This window comes from Priapulus caudatus, unplaced genomic scaffold (genome assembly GCF_000485595.1).
Source record: "Priapulus caudatus unplaced genomic scaffold, Priapulus_caudatus-5.0.1 Scaffold70, whole genome shotgun sequence".
Classification (NCBI taxonomy): domain Eukaryota; kingdom Metazoa; phylum Priapulida; class Priapulimorpha; order Priapulimorphida; family Priapulidae; genus Priapulus; species Priapulus caudatus.
Genome location: NW_014577131.1, coordinates 752,692 through 768,413, shown reverse-complemented (window position 1 = coordinate 768,413; position 15,722 = coordinate 752,692). Strand labels below are relative to the sequence as shown.

The window sequence follows — 15,722 nt, the reverse complement described above, 5'->3', positions numbered from 1 at the left end:
TAATATAGCCTATAAATAGCTAATAAGATAAAATAGCCTATAAATATTATTAATTAAGCTAATTATTATCTAATTCGTTAAGCTTTGTTTAAAGCTTCAACGATACCGATTCTCGCAACTATTGATGTACATGACCCACGGTAATTCGCCATGATATTAGACACGACTAAATAATAGCCCAACTCACCCTGATAGCCCTATAGCTGTGAATTAAAACCTCATTAATAAATGAATGTTTAAATTCTCACCTAATTTCCACATGGCCTGGCGCTCATAGGATCCTATGTCCCCATGGGTAGCTGCCCCCCCCCGAAACGTACCCCTGGGTACGATCGTGCGCTTATACCGGAACGTACCCTGCCGTCGACTATTTGATATGGTTAGCGGGTTAGGATTATGGGTTAGGGTTAGTGGATTAGGTTCTAGGGTTAGGGCACGTTTCAGGGTTAGGCGATAGGCGTAGGCGACTCCTCTAGACTCAGTTCAGTGGAGTAGCCGCCGACATGATACGTCCGGCATATTAAGATAGTACCAGGGTACGTATGGCGGCAGTACCCTTGACGGCGCGACAATTAGACCTGCTCAGGCCTGTACTTGGTGTGTGCTGCTCTCTTACAGAATACACCCTTCCAACACATTTACCTCGAGCCAAGATTATAAGTATAAAATCGCACAAAATCTTCTCCGTCGTAGCTGCACCAACGCTTATCAACACTTTGCATATTTATGACCCTCATCAACACTAGCTAGCAGCACTTACAACTTATCTACATAAGTGGCTAATTTAACGAATACCTTCATGGATGTCATAACTAACTACACGTATACGCAAGGCTCTTACATTACAAGTAAGACATTCCATTTAATAAATCTTTAAGACATTTTTGTTTTGTTTTAAAGGTTGTCCGACCATCGAGATGTCCGTTCAGGAGCCGGCAGTTACATGGCCAACAGTCACGTTCAACTCCTTGGCTTTTGCCGAGTTCATTGTCTTTCCCAGCTACAGCCAAACATACCCAAATTTAGTCCAGCAAAAAATCAGCATCCAACAATAAGCATGACATAGCCTCGGAGCACCCATTTATGAGCTTTTAAAAATAAAGTCAGAATGTGTGAACCTATTCACCAGGGGAGCAGTAATTTAATCTCATGCCAGTGCAGTGCCATTTCACCCTGAACTTCTTGACCATCTTCGTTTGCATTCACTATTTATAGCCAAATAATACACCCCAAGAAAAAAAATTTTTTTTTTTACCCCCCCCCCCAAACAGTTTTGAAAACTTCTACAACGTCATGTATGATACTTATGTCCGCTTTTATACTGGAGTTCTATCCCGCCTCAGCGTCCGGACCTGAAGCGGGATAAACCACAGTATAAAGTCGAAAACCACCCTTTAGCCGCAGCTTAAAGTTAGTTCCCGCTCTAGTGGGGTGGTTCAGCGTCCGCTTCAGACCCGAGGTTAACGTTTCAGTATAAAAGATATCTCGACTTTAGCCCGCTCTAAATTCCCCCCCCAACTACCCCATTTATACTGCCGGCGGATTATCTCGCTCAGGTCCGGGACCTAGAAGCGGTGATAAAGCTTCCGATAATTAACAAAGGTTCGAAAAACACTTAGCGCGAGCTAAAGGTTATTCCACCTCATGAGGTGGTTCAGGTCCGCTTTCAGACCCAAAGCAACGTCAGTTATAAAACGACTTATCCCGCAGGCTAAAGTTATCCCGCTCAGAAGCGGGCTAAAGTTGTGCGCGAGTATAAAACGACTTATTCGAGCTAAAGTAATATCCCGCTTCAGCAGTATAAAACGACTTATCCCGAGCTAAAGTTATCCGCTCCAGAGCGGGCTAAGTCTGTGCGCAGTATAAAAGCGGCATTAGCAGTTACATGATAACGCGTAGCTCAAATGCAAAAAAAACAAGCGAAATGAGTGGCAGGAAACACATGCTGCTCATGTACACAAACGAACGCGAGGGAAAAAACAAAAGCAAGAATGCATACACAGCGCAGGACAACACGCGTAGTAGACCCGCCCACTCCCCCATATTATATATTCTATGGTGGTAGATCTCGCTGTTACATAATTCTGCATAATATTCTTTTTTTTCTCTCCTCACTTTTTTCCAGAATCTATTCTATATTGGCTTCAGTAACTCGCACCTGTGAAGTCAACGCATCTATTTCAGGGACTTAATTCAGCGCGGTAAAATTAACTCTTGAAGAAGGGAGTCATGCAACCCCTACCCTGAAAATGAGCGGATGGTCCGCAGTCTGAGGCGTTCCAAAATGTAAAGATATTATAACAATAAACGCATGTGCTTATTTTTGAAGTATTCGATCAATAGCAGTGGCACGTTGCCAAAGTTTTCTTGGAATTAGCTGAAAAAATACGTAGATGTCTGCGAGCCGCTGTCCCGGAACGACAAGTTAGCCTATCGCAGCAATTTTCAGGGCATGTCGCCGTACACGAACTTCTGTATGTGTTCAAATCAGGGAGTACGCAGTAAATCAGGCGAGTATTTGGACTCCGGACTCCGCGTTATTCGCACCCGGCCTATTCATTGCCAATTAGCACGGCCAGGCAGCCTTCAGCACGGACGTGTAACGGATCATCTTTCTAGATTTGGAGCATCCAGAAGGGCAAATACATGAAGCAATTTCCTATTCAACTTGCAGGGCCGGTATTATCAGCCTTGAATTCTGCTGCAGCCACTAAACGCCGCTATAAATATCCGAACAAGCAACCTTCTGAGATTAGTCCAGGCACCTGAAGATAGTCTTATGAATGATACATTCAATCCACTTCGTTTTTATTACTAGTTTAAAAAGTAATATTTGTTAGATAAAATATTAATATCTGTATTATCATTTGGAACCAAAAACATGATAGTTGCTACGATAATTTGGTGCAAAAGCACTTTGGTGGCTAACGAGGGAACTTTAGATGCAATGTATTATTTGCGGAGAATAGGTGGCATGCATCACGTCATACTGCTAGCACCCTTGCTGAATGCTGGCAGAACGATCCGGCAGGCAGCTGCGTGATGAGAACTATATATATATAGTATATGCTTCTGGGCAATTCTAGGGGGAAATCAGGGAATCTGTGCGAGCGGTCATGCATTATTAAAGACAGTTAAGCACTGACAACAACAACGAGACAACAGCAACAAAGCAACAACAAAGCGGATATAAGCATCTACAGATAACACATCATTACACCACCAGTCTTTTACCAGGAAATGATCAGAGTAGAGACGGCGACTAGGCGGGAGATTACACTTCAATCAGCCAAAGCACTATCATCAAGGTCAACAGGCTGCATACGGTAGTAGAGGCAGCAAACGGTCAGCGCTGGGCGTGCTGGCAGCAGTGCCAACCTTGCACTGCAGGCAAGCACTCTATGTGGCGCACGGGCATGGGCCCTCCGGCAGTGCGAGAGAGCGGGCTATGGGATGCTAAGCCGCTGGACATGAGTGAGCCGCCATCCGGGCGAATACAACTTGCGTACGTAAGCCTTAAGGCCGACCAACCCTACCAAATAGTTGCCCACCCCAAACATCTTTGACCACTTTTAAAAATGAAAATCAACAAATGCATCGATTGGACCTTTAATATAAATTTAAGATGAATTTATTACGAAGCATAACCCTGCACATTGCGACATGCAGCAGAAATGCAGCAAAATTTTTCAGCAAAATAAATTTTTTTACCTGCCTGCCTACCCTAGTTTGAAAAATCATGTAACTGGAAACAAACAATTTTTTTTGTTACGCCTTATTGTTAATTTTCAGGTAAAGTACAGCTTTATTCGATTTTATTCAAGATATTTAGTAATTTTTCTAGTTGATGCAAAATTTCCTACTAGTTTCTATTTATAGTGATCACCATCAGCAGTGATGTCTATATATATATATATACGTGTGACAGCCGGCACATTCATGTCCTGTACATGTATCTCGCATTCATCATACAAACTTGCACTTTTATTTTCAGTTCGTTTCACACCAGGGTACCATAATGAGCAGGATTTACAATCTTTTTCGTTTTATTGATCCATAGATTAAAAATCTGCACGCGGCATCATTAAAAACACACCCGATGGAAAATGATAGCGAAAGCCCCCAGTGCTAGTGTTCTCCATTAAAAGCAAGTGCGGGGAAACTAAACACCCAATTGATTCTAATACGGTCATTGGCTACTTAAATGTCCTTACCTCCGAGAGCAGCCAGTTCTCCAACCATGAGATCAGATTCGGTGCCATTGTATATTGTCACGTCTATGATACCTTTTCGTATCGTGTCAGATACGCGAGATCCTGAAATGCGAAACCAATTAATATCCGTAAATATTTTGCAATGTTGGAAACCTCCTTTAAACACTCACATTCACCGTGATATATATTAGTTTAAAATACATGTGCTTAGTTTCATCAGTCCAGACGACATCGCTGTATGGCAACTATCTACCATCTATATTTAACCAGCTATATTTAAGAAATAAAAACCCCTCTAACTTCAAAAGATGACAGCCATTGAAATGCCATGTGTGATTGCTTGCAATACTGGCAGAACATGGTCCAACAAGAGTTGCAGAACCTTCGATTCTGTAGAACAGGGCCAAGAGACAAAATCGCTCAAACAGTGCACGATCTGGCATTTGGCATTGAAAAGTCGTATAAGCAGTATTATCCTTTAAATCTGTATCTTAATTTATCGCCATAATGAAATAATCACGTGCGTATACATGCATTTGTATACGTATTTGTTTGCACGTGGTTGGGCCGTGGATGTATGAGTGCAGTGCACGTGGGGTCGGCGTATTAAAGCTACTGTATTGATTTTACATCAATTGGTTAATGACTCAGCCCTAAGGGTTCAAACCTATTTGAGATATCAACTTGACATACACTTATCAAATAGATTATTAGCTACAGGTTTTTTTTAAAGGTACCCTTGCTATGATGCATTTGATAACTCATCACCATCAAGAAAATCTGGGCATTAGTTTATCTGATTGTAAACAAAACTCAGATAGGACTTGACAAATACGTACACATGGCACAACACCATCTCGACAAAATTGCCAGACTGGAGTTTACACTCTGGGTAATTCTGGTCAATGAACTGGCCTTATTTACTACCTGTGTACACGGGTACACCCGTGCATACACTCATTCAAAGACCCTGCACATGCATTTGTTTACATTATGTTCTAAGGTCAACAACTGACACTGGAAGAAATACGGCTGCCCAATCCTTATGAATGGCAGATTAAACGAGAAATCAAACCTTTTAAGGGATTGTAAGCAACAACTACAGTGAAATTTCATGACAAAAGTAGAAGGGTACTCTACACATGCACAGCCATGCTCCTCGCACTGTCGCACATTGTAAACGACAAGTCATGCACCGTTTGAGGGATTTTGTCTCTCAGCCCTGTTCTAAAGATTCGAATGTAAAAACATCACAAATCTTTTAAGAGACACGGCTCGGAGGCTGCGTCTTTTAAATTGATTGATATTGATTGCAGTCTGCCAGACTGACACTCGCAGCTTCACAAGTAGCTTCACGCTTTGTTTAAAGCAACTACATTTCCTCTGTAAGCTCCACTCTTTGTTCAAAATAACTATAGTTCCTCTGTTAGTTTCACTCTTTGTTCAAAATAACTACCGTTCTCTGGTAAGATTGCACTGTCCGCTGTTCAAAGTAACTATAGTTCCTCTGTAAGCTTTGAACACTCTTTGTTCAAAGTAACTTTGTGAGCTTTGAACACTCTTTGTTCAGGAAGGTAAGCTGACAGTTCTCTGTTTAGTTTCACTCTCTGTTTCAATAGTAACTATAGTTCTCTGTAAGCTTTGAACACTCTTTGTTCAATAGTAACTACAGTTTCCTCTGTTTAGCCATTCACTTGTCTGTTCCAAAGTAACTACAGTTCCTCTGGTTAGCTTCACTCTTTGTTCAAAGTAACTATAGTTCCTCTGTTTAGCTTCACTTTCTGTTCAAAGTAACTATAGTTCCTCTGTTAGTTTCACTCTTTGTTCAAAGTAACTACAGTTCCTCTGTTTAGCTTCACTTTCTGTTCAAAGTAACTACAGCTTCCTACTGTTACAGCTTTCACTCGCTTTGTTCAAAAGTAACTACAGTTTCGCTGTTTAGCTTTCACTTTCTGTCATAGGGTAAATCTCAGTCTCCTGCCTGTAGTTTCACTCTTTGTTCAAGGTAACTCACAGTTCCTCTTGTTCTAGCTCAACTTTCTTTCAAAGTAACAGTTCGCCTGCTGTAGCTTGCATTTCTGTTCAAAGTAACTACTAGTTCCTCTGTGAGCTTCACTTCTGTCTCAAAGTAACTATATTGCCGTCTGTTAGTTTCACCTCTTTGTTTCAATAATACACTACATTTCTCTGTAGATTCACCTTGTTCAAATAACCTATAGTTTCTCTGTAGCTGTGAAACACTCTTTGTTCAAACGACTTATACGTCCTCCTGTCTAGCTTTGAAGCACTCCCTTTGTTCACAAGTGAACAACCGTTCCTCCTGTTTTAGCTTCACTTCTGCTTCATAAGTAACGCGTTCCTACTGTTAGCTTCAATTCTGTCAAAAGTAACTATAGTTCCTCTGTGAGCGCTTGCACTCTACTGTTCAAAGTAACTATAGAATTCCGTCTGTTAGTTTCACTCTTTGTCAAGAAATAACTTACATTTCTCTTGTAAGATTTCACCTCTAGTTCAAAAATAACTACAGCTTCCTCTGTTAGCTGCACTGCTCTCTTTCAAAGTAACTACAGTTCTTTGTAAGCTACACTTATATGCTTCAAGCTAACGTACAGTTCCTCTGTAAGGCTTCACTCTCTGTCAACAGTAACTACAGTTCCTCTGTGTTAAGCTTCATCCTCCTGTTCAAGTAACTATAAGCTTCCTCTCCGTAAGCTTCACTCTTTGTTCAAAGTACACTACAGTGTCCTTTGTTAAGCTCTTCACTGTATGTTCAAAGAGTAACTACACGTTCCTCTGTAAGCTTACACTCTCTGTTCAAAAGTAAATACAGTTCCTCTGTTAGCTTCACTCTGCTGTTCAAAGTAAACTATTACGTTCCGTCTGTAAAGCTTCACTCTCTGTCAAAGTAACTACAGTCCGTCTGTGGAGCTTCACTCTCTGTTCAAAGAACTACAGTTCTCTGGTAAGGCTTCACTCTCTGTTCAAAGTAAGCTACAGTTCCTCTGTTAGCTTCACTCTCTGTTCAAAGTAACTACAGTTCCTCTGTAAGTTTCACTCTCTGTTCAAATAACTATAGTTGCTCTGTACTGGGGTTAGCCTGCACTTTCTGTTACAAAGTAACTACACAGTTCCTTCTGTACAGCTTTCACTCTCTGTTCAAAGTAACTATAGTTCTCTGTAAGCTTCACTCTCGCTTCAACAGGTAACTACAGTTCCTCTGTAAGCTTCACCCTCGTCTGTTCAAAGTAACTATAGTTAACCTTCTGTTAGCTTTACTCTGCTGTTCAAAGTAACTATAGTTCCTTGTAAAGATCACTCTTTGTCAAGAAAGCTACAGTTTGCGCTCTGATAAGCTTCACTCTTTGTTCAAAGTCACTAACAGTTCCTCCATTGCCTATCCGCCGATCGTCCAGAAAGCGAATCTGCCCGCGAAGCTCGGGTAACTGTATCGACGAGAAGAAGATGCCTCGACGCCGACCGTGCCGCCAACTTACCGATAACGAACACGGCCGAGGTTCCTCAAACACCTGGCGAGGATGCCGCTATGTCGGCATAGTGAGCACCTCTCGATCCAACCGAAGTTCCCCAAACAAACCAGTTCGCACAATCGTTAGCGACCGCATTCCCACCGTACGCGATAGCAAAGGGCGATGATAAAATCCGGACAATGACGATCCAGAGCGCTTGCATCTAACATGATTACGAGTGCAGCGGGGCAGTATGGGGCGCGGGCACAACTGAAAATTGTTTGTACGAGCGGCTGTTCGCCCGACGCAGTCGTACGTTTTTCGCAGTACGCGATCGCGAGCGAACCAGGGGGGGGGCGCGAAGTTGGGCGGCGGCGTTTTCATAGTCGTCGAGTATTTGTCTTGGCAGCTTCGGCGGCGACTGGAGGTGGCCGGCAGCATAGTCAGTATTCCGTAGCTTCAAAATATATTACAGAGCTAAATGCACACGTAGAGAAATTAATATTTCTCTCGCCTCCATAAGCCGTACGACCACGCTCGTCACGCTTTCTCTACTTTATCGCAGATCTTAAGACTTCTTTATCCTCGGCAGCTTTGCACATACACGTCTCAAGACTCCCACTTTCGCAGCTCTGAATGCGCACTATGGCTTCTTTGGCCCAAGCAGCAGCGTTGCCTGGACGTTATACGCAATTACACGGCAGAACAGGGGGTGTCTTGGTGGCTTCCTCTAGCAATGGGGCCGTCAATTGGCATCAGCTTCGCAAGGACGTGAGTGGTTGGCCGTCTAACGAGGCTGCACCTGTACTACCTCAGACGTTCGGACATGGAAAGCGCAAGATGCTAACGTGGATGAACGTTCTCTCACTGACATTTGTTGATAGGTACGCTCCGCCGAGCGATGCGATTGGAGATGCAGGAGCGTCCAACGCGTAAGCCATCACCGCTGCAACACAGAAGAAGCGCGCAAAAAATTAACGAGAAGGTGTGCAAAGAACAAATCAAGATCCTCAAGGCTGGACAACTAACACATTTCACGGCGAGTCACATACGCAGAAGCGTCCCCCCCCCGCTTATGCTAGAGCCCTAGTACGCGAGCCACGTGAGTTCGAGGTGACCTGTATCATTTAAATCAAACCACAATTTGTTTCATATATATATATATAAAATTACCATCCCATAAGTACTTGTAAATCTTATTATCTGTGTACAGCGTGTTTCTCTCTCGCTCCCGGCACAGCCCTTTTGAAACACATAAGAGCTGTAAGTACATTGATTTGTGAGCAAGAAAGCCTATGGCATAAAGTATCTAGATATGAAGACTTTTATAACACTTGAAGCAACATTCTCAAGTCTCCATTTCAATTTTGAGCAGAATTTTATATTGTTGATTTTTAACGTGTAGCTGGCATTCAATAACTAGTAAGGACTTTAACACTCGATGCTCGCGGCGACACAAGCTTCCCTACCTGATAGCATTATATATATATATTGTTTTATTCCCTTATCAACTACGCCAGGAAATATATTCGCCGAACGTACATCTAGACGATAATAACCACAAGTTATTAGCATTTCCCGGCTCGCTTTATCCTGACAGAAATTCTGGGAATTCGTGCATCTTCATCATACGTGGAATTGAGGAAGTGAGCGTGAGTCTTGCTATTGAGTTGAAGCACTGCTCGGCAGAGATACATGCACGCGTAGTTGTAGAATTGATGTTTCCTGGTTTTTCAACTGTTTTAATATTTATATATATATACGAGTATATGATGCTTATTATGCTCGCAGCCATCGCGAGTTGCACGCTATAGAGATAAATGTTTTTATGTCATTTGTTTCAGGGTTTCCCGCACTCCGATCGGAAACGATAGCGCAGTGGAAACATGGCGGTTGGTGGTTAAAGGTGAAATTTAAGTTTGGCCTGCTTGAAATTTTACACTGTGCACAGCCGAAACTGAGGTATAGTTTAATAACAGACGCTGGAATACTATAAGGTGGAAGCGTTATACTTGATACAAACAAGGCAGAATGGCTTAGACTGATATATTTATTGAGGATATACGTAATTGATTCGGCAAGTTTCTTGTAGAGGTACAAGATTATCCAATTGGATGAGATTGTCAGGCTGTGTTAATCATAATAAATATATATGACGTTTAGACCACAGCCTGGTCGGGCTTTAATACACATAGATGATAGAGCTAAGTTTTAAAAAAGATGAGCTCTTATTCCGATTCCAGGATTGTTGGCCTTTGATAAAGATTATGTGAGGAAGTCCGAATACCATAAAATGTTGCGCATGCAAGTGATGCACGCGAGACAGTTGGGTTCAGCGAGATAGAGATGCATGTGCTAGTACGATGATTGGATAGGATGCATGTTAGTTGGGAATAAGATTAGCGTGGCTGGAACCGCGCTAGGACCTGGACAGCCAGGCCTAGGACTGCGACAATCTTGCCAGGCGCGGATATCCGCGCGAAGCCGCTCAAACGGGCCGCCCTAGCGCGCCACTTTTTCCATTTCGCTGCCCTCTTCCCAAACCCCATTGCTCGGGGTCCTTTCTAGGTATAGCGGAAAGCCAGTGACCCTGTTTATCGCTGGAATTGAGCAGTTCTGGCCCATTGCACGAGGGATCCGCACTACCCAGTTAGGAGAGGACTGCCTATGAAATGCCTCACAATTGCTTTGTTCAGCTTTTTTTTGGTTTTTTTTTTTTTTTACTTTTTATTTTTTTTTTTAAAGGGCGCGCATTCTTTGGCTGTAATAACGGAGTTGTTTTTCACATTGTGAACAATATATAGCGGCTCATAGCATAGCGTTGACTGGCTGAGTTTAGCAGGCACTCCGAATATATAAAGGAACAATACAACATGTCTTCCGTATTCGTAATAAATCCATTTACAGTTATGTTCATTTGCAGCTCTTAATCTGCTATTTGTATCTCTGCTACATAGTTACGACTCGCTCATCAAACTAAAGATTTTCAACATGGTGTCAGAAGTTGCCTTAAACTGTTGAACAGGGGAAGCTTGAACTGTAAGTGTTCTCGCTGTAAGAATTCACGTGACAATTCCGGAGTGCTCCGACGCTGGAAAGCTTCGTGATTCTACCAGGCAACCTTATATATATGATATCCTAACACATTCCCCCAATGACGAGCCATCGAATTGTATCCACACCTACGAATACTGTCTATTATACAAGTATCATGTTACAAATTAATTACTAGTAAGTACTTACTAGTACTACTAAGTACCAAGGACTACTAGTACTAGTACTAAGTACAAGTACTACTAGTACACAGGAGCTATCTGTACTAGCTAACTAGTTACTACCAGGAGCTAATAATGACAAACTGGTACCGTACTATAAGCAGTCCTCGAAGATAAGCGGTTGTCCAGGTTGTCCGAGACAACCAGAATTTGCGTCGGACAACCTAACAGTCTGAGACATTGCTCGGTGGACAACCAAGAACCCTATCTCTAACCCTACACTAACTCAAAACCGACTCGGCTATCTTATATATACGCGTGGTACCCAATTGTAATCTATGTTATAAAACCCGTTTTGCTTTCACAATATTTTGCAGGCTGAGACTGACAATTCAATCCCATGCCAGACCAACTGTATAGGCTTAGCTTGGCACTAATGAATGTTCAGTTTCATACTTCAAACGCAGATTGTTTTCTAAGTCATCAGAAATCTTAATCGGAATTAACTAGTGAAGAATATAAAAATATGGGACCAGCTGCTGGATTTCCAACACTGGTATATATATCATATGTCAGGTTTTCTGCATGGTGATGAGAGCGTGAACTCGATTTGGAACCCCAGCAAACCAGCAGTTCTGCCAAAATTTCTGGAGAGGACCCCAATACCCCCGGCCTGTTTTCACCCACCTCCTTGGAATCCTAGACCCGCCCCACTGAACAATATACATATTTGGAGGCAGGAGACCAATGCAGGCAATAAATGCGCTTAAAGTTTCGCATGGCGCCCCAAAACAAAGATTGCGCAGAGCTTGAGAGGTAGGGGAGCCGGTAGGTCGTGGGAAGGGAGGGCGGAGGAGCTCCAGTGAAATATTAAGTCATACCACTATTTTGCGCAGTTCGGCTGTTTTGCCGCCGCCGTTATATAAAAAAATCCTGTACGCCATCTGTTTTTGGGTGTTTTCCTGATTATAGTATTATGTATGCTGATTGAAGAATAGGAGATTTGGGATTTTTTTGGACAATCAGAAACATTGTTGGACGACAACCCGTTATTTGATGCCGGGGTGCTCCCAGACAACACTATGTTTTCTTATTTCGAGCACTGAGTAAGTCTACTATATGACAACTCCTGTTAGTCGTTACTTAGTACCCTACTAATATAAAAAATATAATGCTAACTAAATACGAAATCTATTTACTATCACACTTCTTCATGTTTCTATAGCATAGGCCTACTCTCTTTGACCTATATTGGCCGAGTTTCCTGTAAATTCCCGTGAAATCCTACGTCCAACATACGCTGCCGCTGGCCATTGCTCTCGCGGCGCGACTGTTGCACCGTTACACTAATATATATAGCAGGTAGGAAAGCGTGCTGCCAAATTCGCCTCTGACGCTCACTTCATTTGAAACTTGTTCACAGCACGGATACACATTCAACAGCTTCCATCTTTTGTTTCTCCGTTCAACAACAGTGTTCACTTTGTTATAAAAACATAATGTCTCTGTCGCTATAACGCAGCTGTGTCATTGCCGAAAATCCACACAAAGTACGTGACAAATATTCTCTGCGTTCGCGAACCTTGCCCAGTAATGGAATATGGCTCTGTCAGAATCAGGAACACTACCGGCGCTCTTCCGTGACCGCAACTTGCCTGCCGCAACGCTGCAACGTTTTTGGCAACGTTCCAAGTGGCGAGGCTCGTACGGAGTTGGAAAGCAAAGTTGCGCCGCCTGCCGCGCAGCCTATAGCCCACTAGACTGGCGCATATCTCGCGTTCCGACCTCTCGTGCTTAGGCTTAGTCAGCTCGATGGGGTAATCGAGGGTGGGAGAGAGTCGCCAGATATATATAGCTTGTCCTTGCGATGGCCATTTCATTACTGGGCAAGGTTCGCGACACGCGGAAAATTTCGTCCAGTCTTTTCTGTGATTTCGGGGACGGTATGACACAGCCTCCGGTTACAACAGCAGACATTAGTTTTTATAAAACAAAGTGAACTACTGTTCACCGCGATCCAAATGTCTGCCCTTTTTCTGTGTCCCCGCTAAAATTGTGGACTGGTTCGCTGGCACAATATGAAATGCGTCGCGCCGGCCTACAGCATTCGGCGCACGGAATCCGATAGCTGCCATTGCTGCCATACTGTCGTAGGACGTTCCCGCGGTCCGCCTGTGCGCCTTGCCGCGGAACTGCGCGCAAGATCCTCGCGCTCAGCACTTCGGGTCAAACACCTCCTTTGGCAACGCTCTCTTCTAGTAGTCCCGGTCTCATCTAGGACATCTTCTCTCATCCCTGAGCCAGACATGTGTGGCGCGTGCTCACAGCAGTGTACAGGTGCTAGTGATTCGAGTCACTTCAGTTCATGAACACTCCGCTAGCAGGAGACGAACCCTAATTAAAAAGCCATTGTATCTTTCAATCCCGAACACAACGGAATAAAGAACCCTGCACAACAGGCGAGCTGAGTGAGGTGGTACTTTGAACTTTAAAATAGAAAAAATACTCAGTCCAGTTCAGCAAGTTGAAGTGTGTTTGAACACTTGAATGAAAGAAGGGTTTGAAGTGGCAGAAGTTTATTTTAAAACGGAATTACCAACGAGTTTACTCCCATTAGTAAACACCGTTGCGCAAATTAAACAGCTTGTTGTTTACAGTCGCTATTACGCATAAACTTTCTCATGTCACTATTTTATGGCAGCGATGTTAACACACGGGAGCATCTGTCGCACGCGCGGTCTTGGCGGGCGAACAGAATGAAAGCGGATAGCACGCTGCATGTGCGGAGACTCTTCCATTCAAACGTTCATCAAACAAGTATACGATTATCATGAAGCATAGTGTAACATAAAAAAAAAATTGATGAATCATAACCGAAGCACAGAAAATGTTACACAGATAAACTAATCACCTGTGGAAATATATATATACTCACTAACGTAACTAGAAGTAGACAGAAGACTTGAACTTTCAGCATCAATGAAGTACTGAAAGGAGTGCTGCGCCGATATTCGCTCGACGCGAATCAAGCTCGAATGCTGCCATGGCCAAGCAATGCATTGCAAAACCGCCAGTGCTCTAGACTGGATCCTTGTTCTTCTGTTATCCAGAAAATATGGTGTGTACTTTGAAATAGTGGAAGACCCATCTACTAGAAGTAGTGGCAACGTGGATTTCTGGAAAGAGGGCGCTAGTTCATGACAAAACTTGCGTGCGAATCGGGACCATGTAGATGATACAGATTAATGAGAATTAGAATGTAATGATTATAGGAAAAACCGTTCTGCATCTCTATTAAATTATAAAATCTTATACGGGAAGGAATGTTTTTCGATTATTTACACTTTTTGATCCAAGCGTAATTATAAGCGAATTACCACACCAAATTCAGATGTATGAGTACGCATTACAAAACGCAGTAGACACGCATTTATAGCTCACGCTCATAGACTATATATAATAAATATATATATATATATATATATATATATACATACATAATAGAAACTTTCCTAATGTCGGGGTACCGTACCTATATACGTATACGTAGGTCTATTATTGGCATTTCATATTGAACCAGGTAAATATATCACGTCGTTTTCCCTAGATATAGTTTATAACTTATGTGCTCATTTCCAGAAGCAAATCAGCACGGGTCGGCGGTGGTATATAATATTAATTGCAACTGTTGGAACTCTGAACGCAAACGCATTTATTATAAACGTTTAGCTGCTATAGCGAATGCAATTTCGAGTAAAAACTATATACGTGGGTGGGTGCGTGAATGAGTCCATCTATGTGTGCTTACGTAGTGGCATATCAGCCATATAGGGGGATGAAGAGTTCAACACTGTGCTACTACTGCGCGGCGCATTATACCCCTGGAAAGGAGGCAATAAAACCCCTCGTAAATATAGAATATATAATACTCAATAATATCAGCAACGGTAACAACTAACATCACAGTGGCGTAACGCTTGTTCATTTAGTCTCCGGCCCGGTACTTTTTTAAGTACGTATATAAATTTATATAACCAGGCGTACATGAATTAATTCACTACCGTAATTATAGATATCATAGACTACTGCCCGAGCAGGTGCTGCCCTCTTTCCGTGGACGCGTGCGTATAAGAGTCCCTGATAGCTATAGCATGACAACGCCCATCACCTTGAAGCTTAGGCCTAAGGAAGTTCTTACTATAATATTAGGTCTAGAGGCAACCAAATATTAAATATGAACAGATAAATGTGTGCCGTTGGCATGAGAAAAACCAATACCTGCATCTTAAACGAAAATATCTCGCGCCCTCCACCGGAATTAATAACCAACTGCCTTCATATCAAGGGTCCTTAATGCAGTTTTTTGGCATTGCAACGTAATGCACGGACTCCATACTAAGAGAATACCTAATATAAACATTTAAAAAAAGGACTAATCTGTAGTAGTACGCGTCGATTGGCGGGTACGATCCTGCTTTTATGCCTGGCACAGTAAAGGCACGTTATCCTGATTTTCTGCTATAGTAACCGCTGGCGTGAGAAATGGAATATTGTTATTGGTTGTGATAGATTAGCTTAGGGTGAAGATATAGTAACTGAAAATGCGTTTGGCTACGATTCAATAATCTAGACCAATTCACTATAATTTCTCCTGTTCCTGGCAAAAGACTATTTGGTTACCTTTTTATTTTCCGCGTATAAAGTGGGAAATAATACTCTATATATCGGCTGCCTGTGAAAAATAGAGATTTAAAGAATCGTCGCTAGCGCTAAACAAAATCACAAATATCACTTTTGACCAAATTTAGATACTGTAGATAATATTA

General features: G+C 42.5%; 1 protein-coding gene across 1 annotated transcript in view; it reads right to left on the bottom strand.

Moving 5' to 3' along the window:
- LOC106821360 (sodium-dependent phosphate transporter 1-like) overlaps window positions 1-15,722 on the bottom strand; it is an 87,635-nt gene that overhangs the window by 69,476 nt on the left and 2,437 nt on the right. The window contains exon 2 of the mRNA XM_014826122.1: window positions 4,215-4,316. Coding sequence (XP_014681608.1) covers window positions 4,215-4,316 — 102 coding nt within the window. The remainder of the gene's footprint in view (window positions 1-4,214; window positions 4,317-15,722) is intronic.